The sequence below is a fragment of the Delphinus delphis genome, chromosome 16 (genome assembly GCF_949987515.2).
Source record: "Delphinus delphis chromosome 16, mDelDel1.2, whole genome shotgun sequence".
NCBI lineage: Eukaryota > Metazoa > Chordata > Mammalia > Artiodactyla > Delphinidae > Delphinus > Delphinus delphis.
This window is the reverse complement of record NC_082698.1, coordinates 9131948-9147003: the sequence shown is the minus strand read 5'-3', so window position 1 is coordinate 9147003 and position 15056 is coordinate 9131948. Positions and strand designations below refer to the sequence as shown.

The following is a 15056-nucleotide window of genomic DNA, read 5'->3' as shown; positions in this document are numbered from 1 at the left end:
GCCATGCCTTGGACATTGGAGGGCATGGTCCGGCTCACGGCCGGCTCTCAGAAAAGACCTATTCCTCCCCCAGGCAGTGGAGAGTCTCAGACCCCACATTCCCTGATGTGAGTGACAGGTCACTAGAGCAACCCTGACTGTAGACACCTTCTCTCTAATCCTGCTGTGCTTTCCCTTCAGGCTCGGGGACGCCCACAGCTCCTGCCAATGGTAAGCATCACTTGGATCCTGTAGATACTCCACACATCAGGCCTGGGTGCTATTCCTGACTCTTGGTTTGAGCCTCTGAGCTCAGCACCTCATCTAATGTGGAGGGTTCCTTTCGCGTGCCAGAGTTGTGGAGAACCTTCACCTCCCAGTTGTGGCATACATTACTCAGAATGCTTTGGTTGCCAAGTGGCAGGATCCCAGCTCACACTGCCTTGAGTTGGGGGTGGGACTGGGGGCCGCAATGGCTTCCATAGGTCAGTGGTAGGACGGTCTTCAGGTAGAGCTGGATCCAGAAGTTCCAGTACAGCTTTTCCCCTGCACTTTTCTTACCCCTATTGTCTCATGTTTACGGACTTCACTGTCAGCTTTCTTCCTGCCAAGGGACAGTTGTCAGCCTCAGGTGTACATCCCAGGAGGGGAGATAGTCTTTTTCTTCTAGCTCTTCAGCTGACAAGCCCTGGAAAGACTCTGAACAGCCTGCTACCTATAGATGCCTTCTCCGTAATGAAGTCCATGGGCTCTGATGATTTTCAGTGGGTGCACGGCTTGGTCAAGGGTCAGCACAATTTTGGGGTTAAAAAATGACATGAGTGAGTGCTCAGCAGAAAAGTAGTCTTCAGAATATACTTGGGCCTGATGGAGCGGGTTCCCATGTGGGAGTGAACATCTGAAGGTGGCTCCTTGGCGGGGTCTGGAAGCTGTCTCTGCTGTGCTCCTGCTGCAGGGGCTCAAGTTCATCCCAGTGGTCCCTGGGGATTCAGGCTGTGGGCTTCCCCTCTTCCCACCTCCTTCCCAAGCCTGGGATCAGCCACTGAATTGCTGGGCCTTGTGGGGAACCCATCAGAGAACATGCGTTCCTCTGTCCACTGCCAAGGGTTCTATCAAACAGCCCCGTGGGGATAAATGATGATGACCGGGCTCAGTCAGGTCCTCCGGAAGGAAAACATTACCTTGAACTCAGAAGTCTTTCCCTGGAAGGATTCTGAATCGCGTTCGGTCCTCAGGACCTCTTCTTCTGGAAGACACAGGAGAGTGCATTTTCCCGTGTCCTTCCAGAAACTGAATCAGGATTGGCTCTGAGGCTGGTGAATGGAGGTAACAGGTGTGAGGGCCGGGTCGAGGTCCTGTACCGAGGCTCCTGGGGCACCGTGTGTGATGACAGCTGGGACACCAACGACGCCAACGTGGTCTGCAGGCAGCTGGGCTGTGGCTGGGCCACGTCGGCCCCTGGAAGTGCCCGGTACGGTCAGGGCTCAGGGCCGATCGTCCTAGACGACGTGCGCTGCATGGGGCACGAGAGCTACCTGTGGAGCTGCCCTCACAATGGCTGGAACACACACAACTGTGGACACAGCGAGGACGCTGGTGTCGTCTGCTCAGGTTGGTCTCACATAAGCTGGGTGTCCCTCTCTGGGGGTGTGGTTTCCTTCTTTCACTCTGATCCCCTCTCAAAGCATTGTCTACACTTCTCGCTTCCTTACATCACCTTGTCTCTCTGCTAAGAATTAGTATGAGCTCTTTGACAAGATGCCAGGCATGTAGCTGGTGAATTGGAGCAAAGAACCAAACTGATAGTGACTTGAAGCCCTTTTTCTCCATATGCCACAGTGCAAGGCAGAGGCAAGAGAGGCTAGTTCTGTCACGACTTCTCTGAATGCAGGTCATGGCCTAGGAATGCAGGTGGCCCAGGGATTGGTTCCTGAGTCCTGCACGGTAGCCCCTGCAGGGAACTGGGATGCACTGTCTGGGCAGCAGGTCTGCCGTGCACAGGGCAGTGGCCCCTGTGTGGCCTGCCGGGCACAGCCTTGTCATCACCTACGGTCGGGCCTGACAGGTCACACATGGGATTTGGACTTGGAACTGGACCTGTCAGTCTTGCTGCCTCAGTGGGCCCCTAAATGCTGTGAGGCTGAGGACTGGTTTGGGTCCACTCGGCCATCTAGACACAGAGCTAATCACTTTGACGTTGGAAATAAGTGATGTTGGGCTTCCTGGACCCCTCTGTCTGGGTGCCTATAGAGCAGTTCCCACAGCAGTTGGAACTCCCACAACTGTGGGCACCACGTGGCCGCCAGTTTCATCTGCTCAGCTTGGCTTCCAAGTCATTGAGCTTCAATTTTAGTGTGGTTTTCTCCAGAAAAGGGCTCTTTGTGCTGGGCTCCTCTCACCCTGAACTTCCCTGAAAGATGTGCAGTTTCCCTGAATGCATCACCCATATTCCTTGGTCCCTGAATTTCTTGGGTCTGGTGTAGTACCTTTCTTAGTGGACCACCAGGGCAGAGAAGGGTGAATACAGGTTGCAACAACAAATTCCCCCCAAACCGTTTTTATTGTGGAGACTGATATATGAGTTTGAGGTTTGCTATTCAGCTCTCCTGGACAACTCCCAGGCCGCTCTTCTCACGCCCTGGAGGGTAGGGGCCAGGCACTCAGCGTCTCTCTCTCAGGAACCTGCTAGGCGTGTTTCAGCACATACTGGGTGCTGAGGCTGATCGTGTTTCCTCTTTCTTGCAGGCCCAGAAATCTACTCTACTACCACAGGTGAGTCACTGCAGCGCAACCCAAGACTCCTCTCCGGAATTCTACCCTCTCGGGTTTCCAGAAATAGAAGGAGAAGAGCAGCCTCCTCCTATGGAGTGCTTTCCCTCTGAGGACTCTGGAATCTGTTTTAGTGATAAGCTGAGTCCCCCAAACTATGGCTGTTACTCATCTCTGGCTGGAGGGCCCCTCTGGTCTCCTGCCACCGCTTGCTGCCAGCGCTCCTTCAGAGACGCTGTGGGGGAAGAGGTTTGGTTTTCTGGTTGTTTCCAATGAAAATAACTCGTAGTCATTCCATAGAGAACTGTGGCCATGCTGGAAACATGGCCGAGGAACACTGCTACAAACGTTTGTCTGTTAAAGAATTCTTCACATTGACAGCAATCCCTCAAATGATTTTTATGATACAGAGAAAAGATCTGGTGCTAAATATGTTGGGAAGTGCTATATACTCCGACCCTTTTTGGCCAGTCACAGTGTTAAATTGGAATGGTCAAGGCTCTGAGAAGTCCTGCAGTAAGGAAAAGGATTTATTTTCTCCATCAAACTGATGACCATGGAATTAAAGAATGATGCAGCAATATCCTAAAATCACTTCATTTTCTTTCTAGAAACTGCAACCACTCAGAGTAACTATCATATTTCTCCACCTGACCGAGAGGGCACGGGTTCCTTCTCCCCAGCCTTGCCTGCTGGTCCCCGAGCTACAGTCACGGTGCTCGCTCTCCAAAGCGTTTGCCTCTCCTGCCTTTCCTGGCACGTGGCAACGCCTGCAGCTGATGTCCCAGCCCCAGGAGGGCTGGGCCTCTCTTTAGGCTCCTCTTTGCCCTTTAGTAGCCTGGCCAGCCTAAGATTCGGATCTCTGGTCAGTCCCTAGGCGAGGCTGCCCCCCCTCCCCCGTGTAGATCCCACCCCTCCCCTTGGACACTAGACCCTGGTCAGCGCTGGCTGGCTGGAGCCCGCTTCATCTCCGAGCTCGGTGTGTGATCAGCAAGAGCTCCTGACAGGCTGCTCTCGAGCTGCTGCTGAGCTCCCCCTCTCCCCCCACCCCTGAGACCTTTCCTCTCCGTCCCACCCTCCCCTCCTCCCCACCTGGCTTCCTGAAGCCGCAGCAGCTTCAGGCTGCCCCTCCCCTCTGATCCATTCTCTGCAGTGCAGCTAGGGGCATCTTCACAAGATGCCAAGGTCAGTCCCAGTCTCAGGGACTGATTCCTCAGGGCCTTCTGGTCACAGATCCTCACTGCTCAGGACAACCTCTAGGGCTCTGCACAGTTCTCTCCTAGTTCCCGCCATCCCTCCTGTCCCTGCTGCATGCACACTGAGGTTCCCCAAATGTGCCGCGTACACCTAGGTTCCTTGGCACACACTGTTCTCTCTGCCTGGAACACGCTTTCTCCCTTTCTGCCTTGCCTCCCTGATTATCCAACCCCCTTTCCCTGCTCAGTCTGGGTCAGGAGCCAAAGCTCCAGGCTCCCACCACCTCCTGGGCTTTGCTCCATCGCAGTCCCAGCCCATGACGCTGGGATTTGCTCTTTTCCATCCTCTCCTCCAGGCTGTGTGGTCCCTGAGGGCAAGGCCTGTATCCAGCATTCACTGTGAACCCAGGGTTGGCGCATTTCCAGGCACAGAGCCAGCAAGGACTCAACAGTTGTGTCAAGGGTACCAGGGAACTGATCATTATGTTTTCTCTTTGTCAACAGATCCTGTTTCCACCCCCACCCGCCCAGCCAGTAAGTTCTGAGCTCCCTGACAAGTCCCCTTTCCCTTCTCCTCAGTGACAGGGACACCGGGGAGGGATGAGGAGAATGGTGAGGAGATGTTTTCCCTAAGGACAGTCTCTGTGGAGGGGCGCCCCACTGACCATCAGTGTGTAGCTGGGGTCTAGGCACTGCCTGGTGGGTTTCTGTCTTGGGAATTGTTTAAAAAATCTCCCCCAGGTGACTGTGCAGTGTGCATTGTGGGTCATCAGTATTTCCATTTTATCCCAACAGCAAATTATTCCTGTGGAGGCTTCCTGTCCCAACCTTCAGGGAGCTTTTCCAGCCCATTCTACCCTGGGAAGTATCCAAACAATGCCAAGTGTGTGTGGGACATCGAAGTTCAGAACGACTACCGTGTGACTCTGGTCTTCAGAGACGTCCAGTAAGTGTGTGCGAGGGACCTTGCAGACATTTAGAAGGGGATAAATGGTACCTAGCACTTCAGGAGAGATGTTTGCCCCGTTGACATTTTTTCTTATGGGTTCCATTTTCGACCGAGCACAGAGGTGGCACCAGGACCAGAGCAACTGGTTTCAAGTTGCACCTATGTCACTAATTTCCTGTGTGATCACGGGAAATCACTTAATTCACCTTAGCCTCAAGAGAGGAGAATAAAATAACTGCTTTCCTACCCTTGCTGGTTACTGGGAGGGTCACAAGAGAGAAATATATGAAAATACTTGGACAATGTTATCCAGTGGGATTATTGTTAGGAGTAATAATAATAATTATTATTACAATATTTATTATAATAGTAATAATAATAATTGTTAGGAGTAATAGTAACAAGAATCCTATTAACAACCACACCAGTTTTTCTGAACCCTTTTCGCTCTACTCCCTCCTTTTTTGGGGTGAGTTTCGGGCAGAGGAGGAGAAATCCCTGCAGCAGAGGTTAGGTTATCTGTTCCTCATCCAATGAAGAGTGGGAATCCTTGTTTTAAGTGGAGGAGGCTTCATCAGAATGACAGTGGTACATGATTGGTTCAAGGAGGGGTGACCACAGCGAGTCACCAGTAGTTTCTAGAGTCCTGGGAAGGGGCGTCCATAATTTCTCCTCTAACAGCCACCACTGAACAAAGTAGTTTTCTCTCTTGGTTGCAGTGGCCTTGGGAGTCTCTGCCTTAGAAATTTGTGTGGGGTTTTGAGAAAGGTACAATATTATTTTAATCTCTTCATCATTACAATTCATACTGGATTGTGGGGACTGTATGAAATCCTTTGGAGGAAGGTTGACCGTGACTGGCTCTGAGTCAGCGTCTTAATAACAATGACCACCATTTGTGACATTTTATGAGGCACTTCTCCATATATTACACTGTTGGAGCCTCACGACGGCTTTCTTCAGTATACATGGGTAGGGAGATTTCACCTTCGTAAATAAGAAACCTGAGCTGCAGAGAGGCTATTTGACTTGCCCAGTATTTTTTTGTTCAATTATTTGTTTCTATCACTATGAATTCATGGATTTTAAAAAATTCTATGGGAAACTGGGGTCTTTTGGATCAAAGAAAAAGTCTAAGGTAGGATGTGATCCTTTCTCATGTGATGCAAAAGGCTGTCAGGAGAGGGGCTGTAGATCTCATACGTGTGACCCCAAAAGGCAGGACTAGAACCATGTATGGAGGTCATGGGAAGATGAATCTCCGCCCGATTTAAGAAAGTCTCACAAACTGGTGGTGACCAGTGAGGAGAGGGATTGGAGGAGGGACGGTACAGGGGTAGGGGATTAAGAGGTAGAAACTATTATGTATAAAATAAGCTGCAAGGATACATTGTATCAATACAGTGCAGGGAATATAGCCAATATTTTATAATAACTATAAATGGAGTATAACCTTTAAACATTGTGAATCACTATATTGTACACCCGTAACTTGTATAATATTGTACATCAACTATACTTCAGTAAAAAAGGAAATCCATTACTTTCAATTATTAATTTTGTCACAGTTTCTGGCTTAGAGGTGTGATGCCTCTCACGGAGATCTGACCCCCTGCATCAAATCCTGGTTAAAAGTGAAGCCAGATCCCTGGTGGCGCAGTGGTTGAGAGTCCACCTGCCGATGCAGGGGACACGGCTTCGTGCCCCGGTCCGGGAAGATCCTACATGCCACGGAGCGGCTGGGCCCGTGAGCCATGGCCGCTGAGCCTGCGCGTCCAGAGCCTGTGCTCCGCAACGGGAGAGGCCACAGCAGTGAGAGGCCCGCGTACCGCAAAAAAAAAAAAAAAAAAAAAAGTGAAGCCAGAACTGTGTGCTGTGTCTCCGCAGGCTTGAAGGCGGCTGTAACTACGATTATATTGAAGTGTTTGACGGCCCTTACCACAGCTCCCCTCTGCTCGCCCGGGTTTGTGACGGGGCAAGGGGCTCCTTCACCTCGTCATCCAACTTCATGTCCATTCGCTTCATCAGCGACGGCAGCGTCAAGATGAGAGGGTTCCAGGCTGAATACTCCTCCAGCCTTTCCCCTGGGAGCACAAGTAAGTCCCCGTCTGTCTGGGTGGGGCCCCTCGGAGTGACTTCTGCTGCTCAGCCATCCCATGGCTGTGAGATGAGAAGTGATGGCCGCCTTTTCAGGTCACCAAGGCTCGATCCGGTGCAGAAAGGGGCCAAGGGCAGTGGGTCTTGGGACTCTGGCTCCCAGACATGGCCGATGGGCGGCGCGTTGGCCTTTCTGTGGTCAGCAGAGATGAAGTAGAAGGGCAAGGTGTTGCTTTCAACAGATAGTGAGATGTCAGTGTCAAGGGCAGAGGGGATCACCTGGCTTGAGGCCTTGTGGCCTTCCCAGAGTGTGGGACACTGTGACCTTGTCCTGAGACCTAGCACATTCGGCTGCTGCCTGAAGACGGTCTGAGCTGGCCGCTCAGCCTCGTCCAGCAGAGGCTGATGGCCACGGTTTGAGCTGTTAAGTGGACTGATGTACAGATTGGCCAGGGGCCGGGCAAGGTGAGGTACTGGCTTTCTTTAAAATCCTGAGGTCAGGACTTTAAGCACCGACCTGCCCCTTAGCTAAAGGACCTATGTTTACGTCCATAGCTAAGGATGTTGATTTTCCGACATCCCCTCAATTCAACCCGAGCGTTACTTTACTATATGGATAAGCGGCAACTTAGCAAAACATTTTGCTTTTTTCACACCCTGCCTTCACTTCTCCATCAGAGAAATCCTAGTCCCTGGGCCCTCAAGGGGTCTCATGAGAGTGAAACTGACTTGAGCCCCAGGGCACCTGGCGTGGTGGTGAGCTGTGTCCGCAGGCAGACCATCTGCCAGCCATCTCAATCTCTGCACCTTCCTGTGGGCTTGGGGGGGCGCTGACACTGACCGCACTGTCTGCCCTTGGCCCCCAGAGCTGCTTTGCCTGCAGAATCACATGCGAGCCAGTGTGAGCGTGGGCTACCTCCAGTCCCTGGGCTACTCTGCCAGGGACCTTGTCATTCCCGGCTGGAACAGGAACTACCGGTGTCGGCCCCAGATTACTTCGAGCCAGGTGACCTTCACAGTTCCCTACTCTGGCTGTGGCACCATCGAGCAGGTAAGCCTGGAGCTTCTTCCTCTCCCTCCTGCTGAGCCAGCTTTCTTACAGTGCCCTGCGCTGTGCTTTTTGAATTCTGGGGACCCAGAAAACACGATTATGGTATAACCAGAACGTAATCGGGCTGAAGATACAAATCCGTCCCTTGGTGCCGTGACGCAGCTGCAGCCGTGTCCAAATAGAAGGAAGGAAAGTCAGTGGGGAGGTTTTCCCACACTGTCCACCAGAGAGGGTGCCTGGCAGGCTGCTATCACTTCGGCAAGAGCGATAGCAGCTCCCAGGGCCAGCTCCAGGTTCTGAAGGGCCTGGAGCTGATACAGGTTGGTGTTGGGGTGGGCAAGAGAGGCAGGTGCCTCGTTCATGGAAAGAATGCAAGCATATCTTAGTTTTAGAAATCTTACAAAAGCACATGGCTGAGCCAGTGCATTGCTGAGCCCCGGAAAAGCCTGTGCGGGGGGCCCTGAAGCTTAACCTCCATTAGCTTCACAGTAAATCGGCCTCTGCAGCTATCGTTTGTTGAGCTGTCACCACCTGGGGTGACCAGTTGTCTTGGTTGACCTGGGACTTTGCAGATTTTAGCATGGAGAAATCTCATGTCCCAGGAAACTCCTTAATCCTGTCCCCCTACAAGTGGCAGACACTGAGATTAGTCTGTGTCAAACTCCCCCAAATCCCCACCAAGATGAGGCAAGTCTCCCCTCATTGTCATCCTGCTTGAAAAACAGGGAGACTGGGCTTTGAGGGGTCAAGCAGGTTGCTGAAAGCTACTTAGCCAGGAAGCGGTAGGGCCAACGCCAGACTCTGAGAATCTCAAAAATGTGGCACTGAGTGAAAGAAGCCAGGCGCTACCCACCCTGTGATGTCATTTCTATGAAATCTGTGTACATAGTGAGCCGACCTGGTGGGAGGGGACTGCCTGCAAAGGGGCAGGATGGAGCTGTTTGAATTAATGGGAGTGTTGAGTCTTTTACTGTCAAACCCCACCGAATGGTAAACTTAGAGTTGTTGCATTTCATTGTATGTAAATTCATTTAAAACTCTGCACTCTAAGTTCTGAATTTTTGGCTGACACCTAAGTAATCACTTCAAGATTTTGTCTGTCAGGGAACAGACACAGTGCAAATACTTTTATTAGGTTTAGGACCGCAGTATAAATATACAGCACAAAAGGCTCAAATACGTACAATGTGTGTGACACACGCGATCAGAGGGTTTGCCCGTCACCAAAGACGTACCGTACATTTGCCGCGTGCCTAGCTAGGTGCTATGAGCGTGTGTTCATTACCTGGCAAGGTCACAAGGAACCGTGAGAGAGGGAGGGGACACTCGTTTAGCTAACCAGATGGGCCTGTCAGCCACAGGTGGGTGCCTGGGCCCGAGGGTCTGCAGTTGCCACTGTGGCCCCCCAGCTCCCATTGGACAGTCCCTACAGACACCAGATCTCCTTCTGATAGGAGCCGAGTGGGTCAGGGAGGCTTACATGCAGAGGAGGGTACAGATGGGTCACGCCCTGCAAACGTTCTAGTCGACCTGGCTTTTACATTTCGCGCTGTCAGTCAATCGTGTTGGATTCTGGTTTGTCCTGAGTTTAGTCAGTGGGAATCAGTCTGCCAAAGGTGACCCACCCCTCCCAGTTCCAAATATGCAGCCTGGAGCCTCTGACATCTGAGCCCTCCTATCTGTGTTCCTTCATCTCCAATAGGAGCTGCCCAAGCCACGGGCCAGCCCTGGTCTTCTAACCTGGCTGGTCATGGGCAGCACAGGCTACATTCTGATTCCTCTGCTTACTTAAATACCTGTATCCCCTAGTAAACCGTGCCTCCAGGGCAGGCCAATGTTTCATTCATCTATGCAACTGCGAGTGCCCCTGGTGTGGAGCCTAAGCCTTTATAATCATATTATTAGGGACTAGTATGCGTGCCAGGCACTGAACTAAGAGTTCCACGAGACTTTCAAAATTCCCGAGACAACTTTTATTCCCATTTAATTGTGAGGAAACGGAAGTTTGCAGAGGTTAAGCCACTTGCCCTAGGCCACATGATCATGAACTGTGGAGCCGGCATTCAAAGGCAGGACGGTATGATCCGTAGCTGGGACTTTCTGCATCTCCTCCAGGTGCCCCGTTTAGTGGGTGTCTGACAAACGTTGGCTCGTGTGTCTGAATAGGCAAGGTCTCCCCACCACAGGAGTGGGATGCCAGGCGGAAGAGGCCGGGTCTCTATGGGATAGCCGTTGACGTGTCTGCCGGACTCCCACTCCATCCCAAGTGCCTTGTACGCTGAGCAGACGTCTAATAATGAATTTTAATTTAAAATCAGAACAGCTTCTGATGATCAAGAAATACACCGGCACCCCACTTTCATTATTTGGCGTGCATTCAGAATCTAGCTTGACCGCGGAAACCACAGGCAGATGTGGATTCAAGAACACTGTCATGTGAATATACAGAGTTCAACTGAAGGCACCTCAGCTTGTCTTTGAAGGAGTAACAAGGTGGCAACATTTATATGGTTTATTGCGATAACCACTGGCACTCCAATATAAAGCTCCCCCCGCTTTTTTAAAGAAAATATAAAGGCGGAAAATACAGTGTACTTCCCATGAAGGAATGGAAGGCATAGAGCCCATCCTAGGCCCTTTGCCAGACCTGAGTCCAAAGTGCGGGCTCTGGCGCCCCCTGCAGGCCAGAGCCTCCCTCTGACGGGAGAAAAGGGAAACCCACGGTCAGAGAGTAGGCAAGGGTCCCAGGGTGGCAAGACCACTTTAGATAGTTGTTAAACTTGTCTCTTTTCACATGTCTTTCTGGAAGGGACAAACTCAGAGCTGAATTTTGCAACTTTAGACATGAAGTTAAAGCCTCTCCGACACATGCTGCTCTAAAGAATAATTATATTTAGTTGTACAAGTGCTGGCTTCAGAAGGGAACTTGTCTGATTTCCCAAATGGCCAGGAATGAACTTTTGCTCCTGACAGGGTATATAACTAAATGTCATATGACATTTAGTGACAGTGACAAACTTGCTTTTTTTTTTTTTTTTTTTTTTTGCGGTATGCGGGCCTCTCACTGTTGTGGCCCCTCCCGTTGCGGAGCACAGGCTCCGGACGTGCAGGCTCAGCGGCCATGGCTCACGGGCCCAGCTGCTCCGCGGCATGTGGGATCTTCCCGGACCGGGGCACGAACCCGTGTCCCCTGCATCGGCAGGCGGACTCTCAACCACTGCGCCACCAGGGAAGCCCCTATATATTTTTTTAAGAGTAAGGTTGTCTTACATTTTAGGGCTTCTGTTTAGGCCGCTATGGTGTTATTTCTGCTCCTGTTCTCGCAGAGGCACCCACGGCTGGTGGGAACTCGTACCAGGCAAGGACAAGTTTGCTTAGGACCATCACAGCATTTGGGAGGGAAAGAGTGCACCACCCCCAGTCTCCACCTGGGGATGCTGCTCTTGTGCTCACCTCCCCTGCGGCCAGATGATCATGACCATGGGGCCTGCAGGGGCACTTGCTCACCTGTGTCCTCTTGGCCATTTGGGCTGGTTGCTCCTGGCACCATCCTTCTTTCATCACAAGTACTTTTGCTGGACTTCCGTCCCCTGGACCTTTCCTCCATTCCACGGATCTTTATTGATGCTACTGATGCTATAGTTAACACCAAGCCCTGGGAAAAGAGAGATGCTTAGACATCACCCTTTCCTTGAAATGCTTACAGACCACCAGGTGTGAGACTCTTGTCTCTGGAAAGGTCACTCTTACGAGACGGTAGGCACATCAAACAGCGTGAGAGACCAACGTTCTTATGAATTTGCTGCTTCATGAAAGGCACAGCAGGAAATGGTCCTGTGGTTTGGGGAGTGGAGAAGCAAAGCGTGACAGGAAGTGCCCCAGCATTGCCATGGCCTCCACTCCAACCCCCACACACACCACCACCACCTTGTTGTCCATATGAGCCTCTGGGGAATTTCCTGCCCCAGAGGTCAGAGACCTGCCGCAGCCATAACTCTGGATGTCTGTTGCTTCAGGCTCCAGCAGCTTCAGACACCAAACTGCAGTAACTACTGACCCATCCAAACAGCACAGTGAAAACGAATCCTACTAGCCCCTCCCACGACTGCCTCCCCTGATTTCTCCCAGCAAGAGTGAGAATGAAATAGAACAAGCCAGAAGGGTCCTGAGCCATGGAGACCAAACTCAGCTTAGTCATACAGCAGGGGTAGGGGGTCATCCAGACACCCCCATCTTTCCATAAGCAGCAGCTCCTGGGAGGCACCAGCACACTGTGGTCCCCATCACGTGGCAGAGGAAAGGGGATGTGTGAAAGGAGGGAGTCTAGCTGGTGAAGTGTATCCATCCCAGGGAACGGTAGCCATGGTGATAGGCATGTGCCGTCTCTGTGTGGTTCTGGGAAGGTTTTGAAATCTTGCAGCATCATTTCAATCTCATTCTCACCCAAAGCAGCAACGAGATTCCCTTAGTAGGTGACGTTTGCCTGACTCTGCTCGCCTGCCTGTCTCTCCCAGGTGGATAATGATACCATCACCTACTCCAACTCCCTCAAAGCAGCTGTTTCGCGTGGCATCATCAAGAGGAGGAAGGACCTCAACATTTACATCAGCTGCAAAATGCTCCAGAACACCTGGGTTAACACGATGTACATTGCTAATGACACCCTCGAGGTCAAGAACATACAATACAGCAATTTTGACATGAACATTTCCTTTTATACATCCTCTTCGTTCTTATATCCCGTGACCAGCAGCCCATACTATGTGGACCTGAACCAGGATTTGTACCTTCAGGCTGAAATCCTCCATTCTAACGCCTCCCTGGCCTTATTTGTGGACACCTGTGTGGCGTCACCATCTCGCGATGACTTTACATCTTTGACTTATGATCTCATCCGGAGTGGGTAAGGAGTGTCTTCATGGGGTGGACTTCAGCCTCTACCTGATAACTCACACACAACCAGCCCAGAGCTCAAGGAAGGCAGACTGGGCTCCCGGTAGCTCCAGCTTAACTAGCCAGGCTGTCACCTCTGGGCACCTGGAGAACTGAGTGGCCATCAAGCAGGTTAGCTATAAAGTAAAATTAGACTGAGTGACTAAATTCCAGGCAAGCCTTAATATGAAAAAAGACATGCCTGTAGTGGGAAAACGTTGATTTTGAAGCAGATGGAGGTTGGGATGCCTGCTCTGCCCCGTCCCAGCTGCATCATTCTGGACAGGCAATAGCACCTCTCTGAGCCAGTTTCTGCAGGCATCAAATGAGCGTAGTGGAGCCCATATCACAGCCTGTTGGAAGGACTAAACAAGAAGGAGGAGATGGGGTGCCGCACAAAGAGCATGCCAAGCAGGTGGTCCACAAGGAAGGCTGTGAAGGCAGCAGGTGGTCCCCTGACCGCCACCCTCTGAGGAGGGTGCACAGCCCACGGGGTGGGTGGCATGAGGAGTGCAGTGCCTTGTTGAGAGCTGACGGTGACTCCTCTCCTCCTCCAGGTGTGTGAAGGATGAAACCTACCAATCCTACCACCAGCCCTCACCCAACGTCCTCCGCTTCAAGTTCAATTCCTTCCACTTCCTGAGCCGCTTCCCCTCCGTGTACCTGAAGTGCAAGATGGTCGTGTGCAGGGCGTACGATGCCTCATCCCGCTGCAGCAGAGGCTGCATCATGAGGGCCAAGAGGGGCGTGGGCTCCTACCGGGAGAAGGTGGATGTCGCCCTGGGACCCATCCAGCTGCAGGTCCCGCATGCTGAGAAGAGGAGCCTGGGTAGGTGGCCATCTCCCCACCCCACCATCTGCCGGGACCCAGGCCCGTGCACCATGGGGACTTGGGTTGCTTCCGTGGGTGTCCCGTTTCCCCTCGAATAGGGCTCCTGTGCTACTCTGGGCGATATGAAGTGGAGCTAGACCTGGTTCTCACCTTCTTCCAAGAGCTTCTGGTCTATGGGGGATGCGCGTGTAGGGTTTGGTCAAGACAGTTCTAATGTGGGACACAGAACACCTGACAGTTTTACCCTCTGGGTTCTGAATACCCAACCTCACACTCATCTGTAAAACAAAAACGTTAATACTTACCTCTTAGGACTGTTGAGGGGGTTACACAAAATACTGTTAGTTGCACTGCTCTGGCCCTTGCCTGGTATAAGCCACTGGCTGCAAAGAACGGTGATGTTGTTACTATCGTTATTGTCACCAATGTTAACGTTAATCATCGCATTATTACTTATAATGATGATGACAAACTGTAGCCCTGGAGTAGCGCATGCAATCAGGGTCTGGGCAGGGCCGTGTAGGTCCAGGCAGGACTGGTTCATTCTCACGGCTCCCAGGGGTTGATCCTGGAAAAGCCATTTCATTTTCCCCATCTAGAACGGGGAGCCGATTTCCCACTGTGCTGTTCCGTTGTGCATGTGGGTGAGGAAATGTTTGCCGAGGGAGTCCCATGATTTCTGGTCCAGGCCGGGCCAGGTCAACAAATGTGGTGGCCTTGGTGACAGGGGCAGATGTGGGGCGGCGCTAGAGTCACAAATCCTCCCGCAGTCACAGGCTTCACCCTACAAGGATCTTTGACAGCTCTCTCCCCTCAGGGCCCAGATCCAGGCCCTCCCCTGGAAGTCTGGCTTGCTTCCAGGCTCTTTCCTCCCATCTGCAACATTCCAGGCACCTTTGGAAGACCTATTATGTGCCAGGAGACAGAGAACTAAATACATCAAAATCCTTGCCCGGAGGAGCTTCCATTCCAGTGGGAGGGGACACAGTGCGGCCATAAGTCACCTGCATGGTACCCACCACGGGGGCTGGAGCTACAAGAGAGAAGGAAGGCAGGGCAGGGGGAGGGGCAAAGGCGGCCGATGGGGACTCTGCTCATGTCTCTCCTTTCCCTTCTCTTCCCACCTGCACTGCAGTAGCTTAAGTCCAGTGTCCCTCCTGCTGGGACCTTTGTGCCCATCTCCCAAATGGACTCAAATGCCCCAACTCTCTCCTCCCGTCCATCGGGAGCCTTCAGCCAGATCTTATGCCA

At 52.0% G+C, this 15056-nt stretch overlaps 1 protein-coding gene across 2 annotated transcripts in view; it reads left to right on the top strand.

Moving 5' to 3' along the window:
• DMBT1 (deleted in malignant brain tumors 1) overlaps positions 1–15056 on the top strand; it is a 64017-nt gene that overhangs the window by 48179 nt on the left and 782 nt on the right. For both annotated transcript variants that reach the window (XM_060033906.1, XM_060033907.1), the window contains 7 exons: positions 2725–2751; positions 4449–4478; positions 4740–4890; positions 6781–6989; positions 7857–8041; positions 12556–12944; positions 13531–13802. In XM_060033906.1, coding sequence (XP_059889889.1) covers positions 2725–2751; positions 4449–4478; positions 4740–4890; positions 6781–6989; positions 7857–8041; positions 12556–12944; positions 13531–13802 — 1263 coding nt within the window. The remainder of the gene's footprint in view (positions 1–2724; positions 2752–4448; positions 4479–4739; positions 4891–6780; positions 6990–7856; positions 8042–12555; positions 12945–13530; positions 13803–15056) is intronic.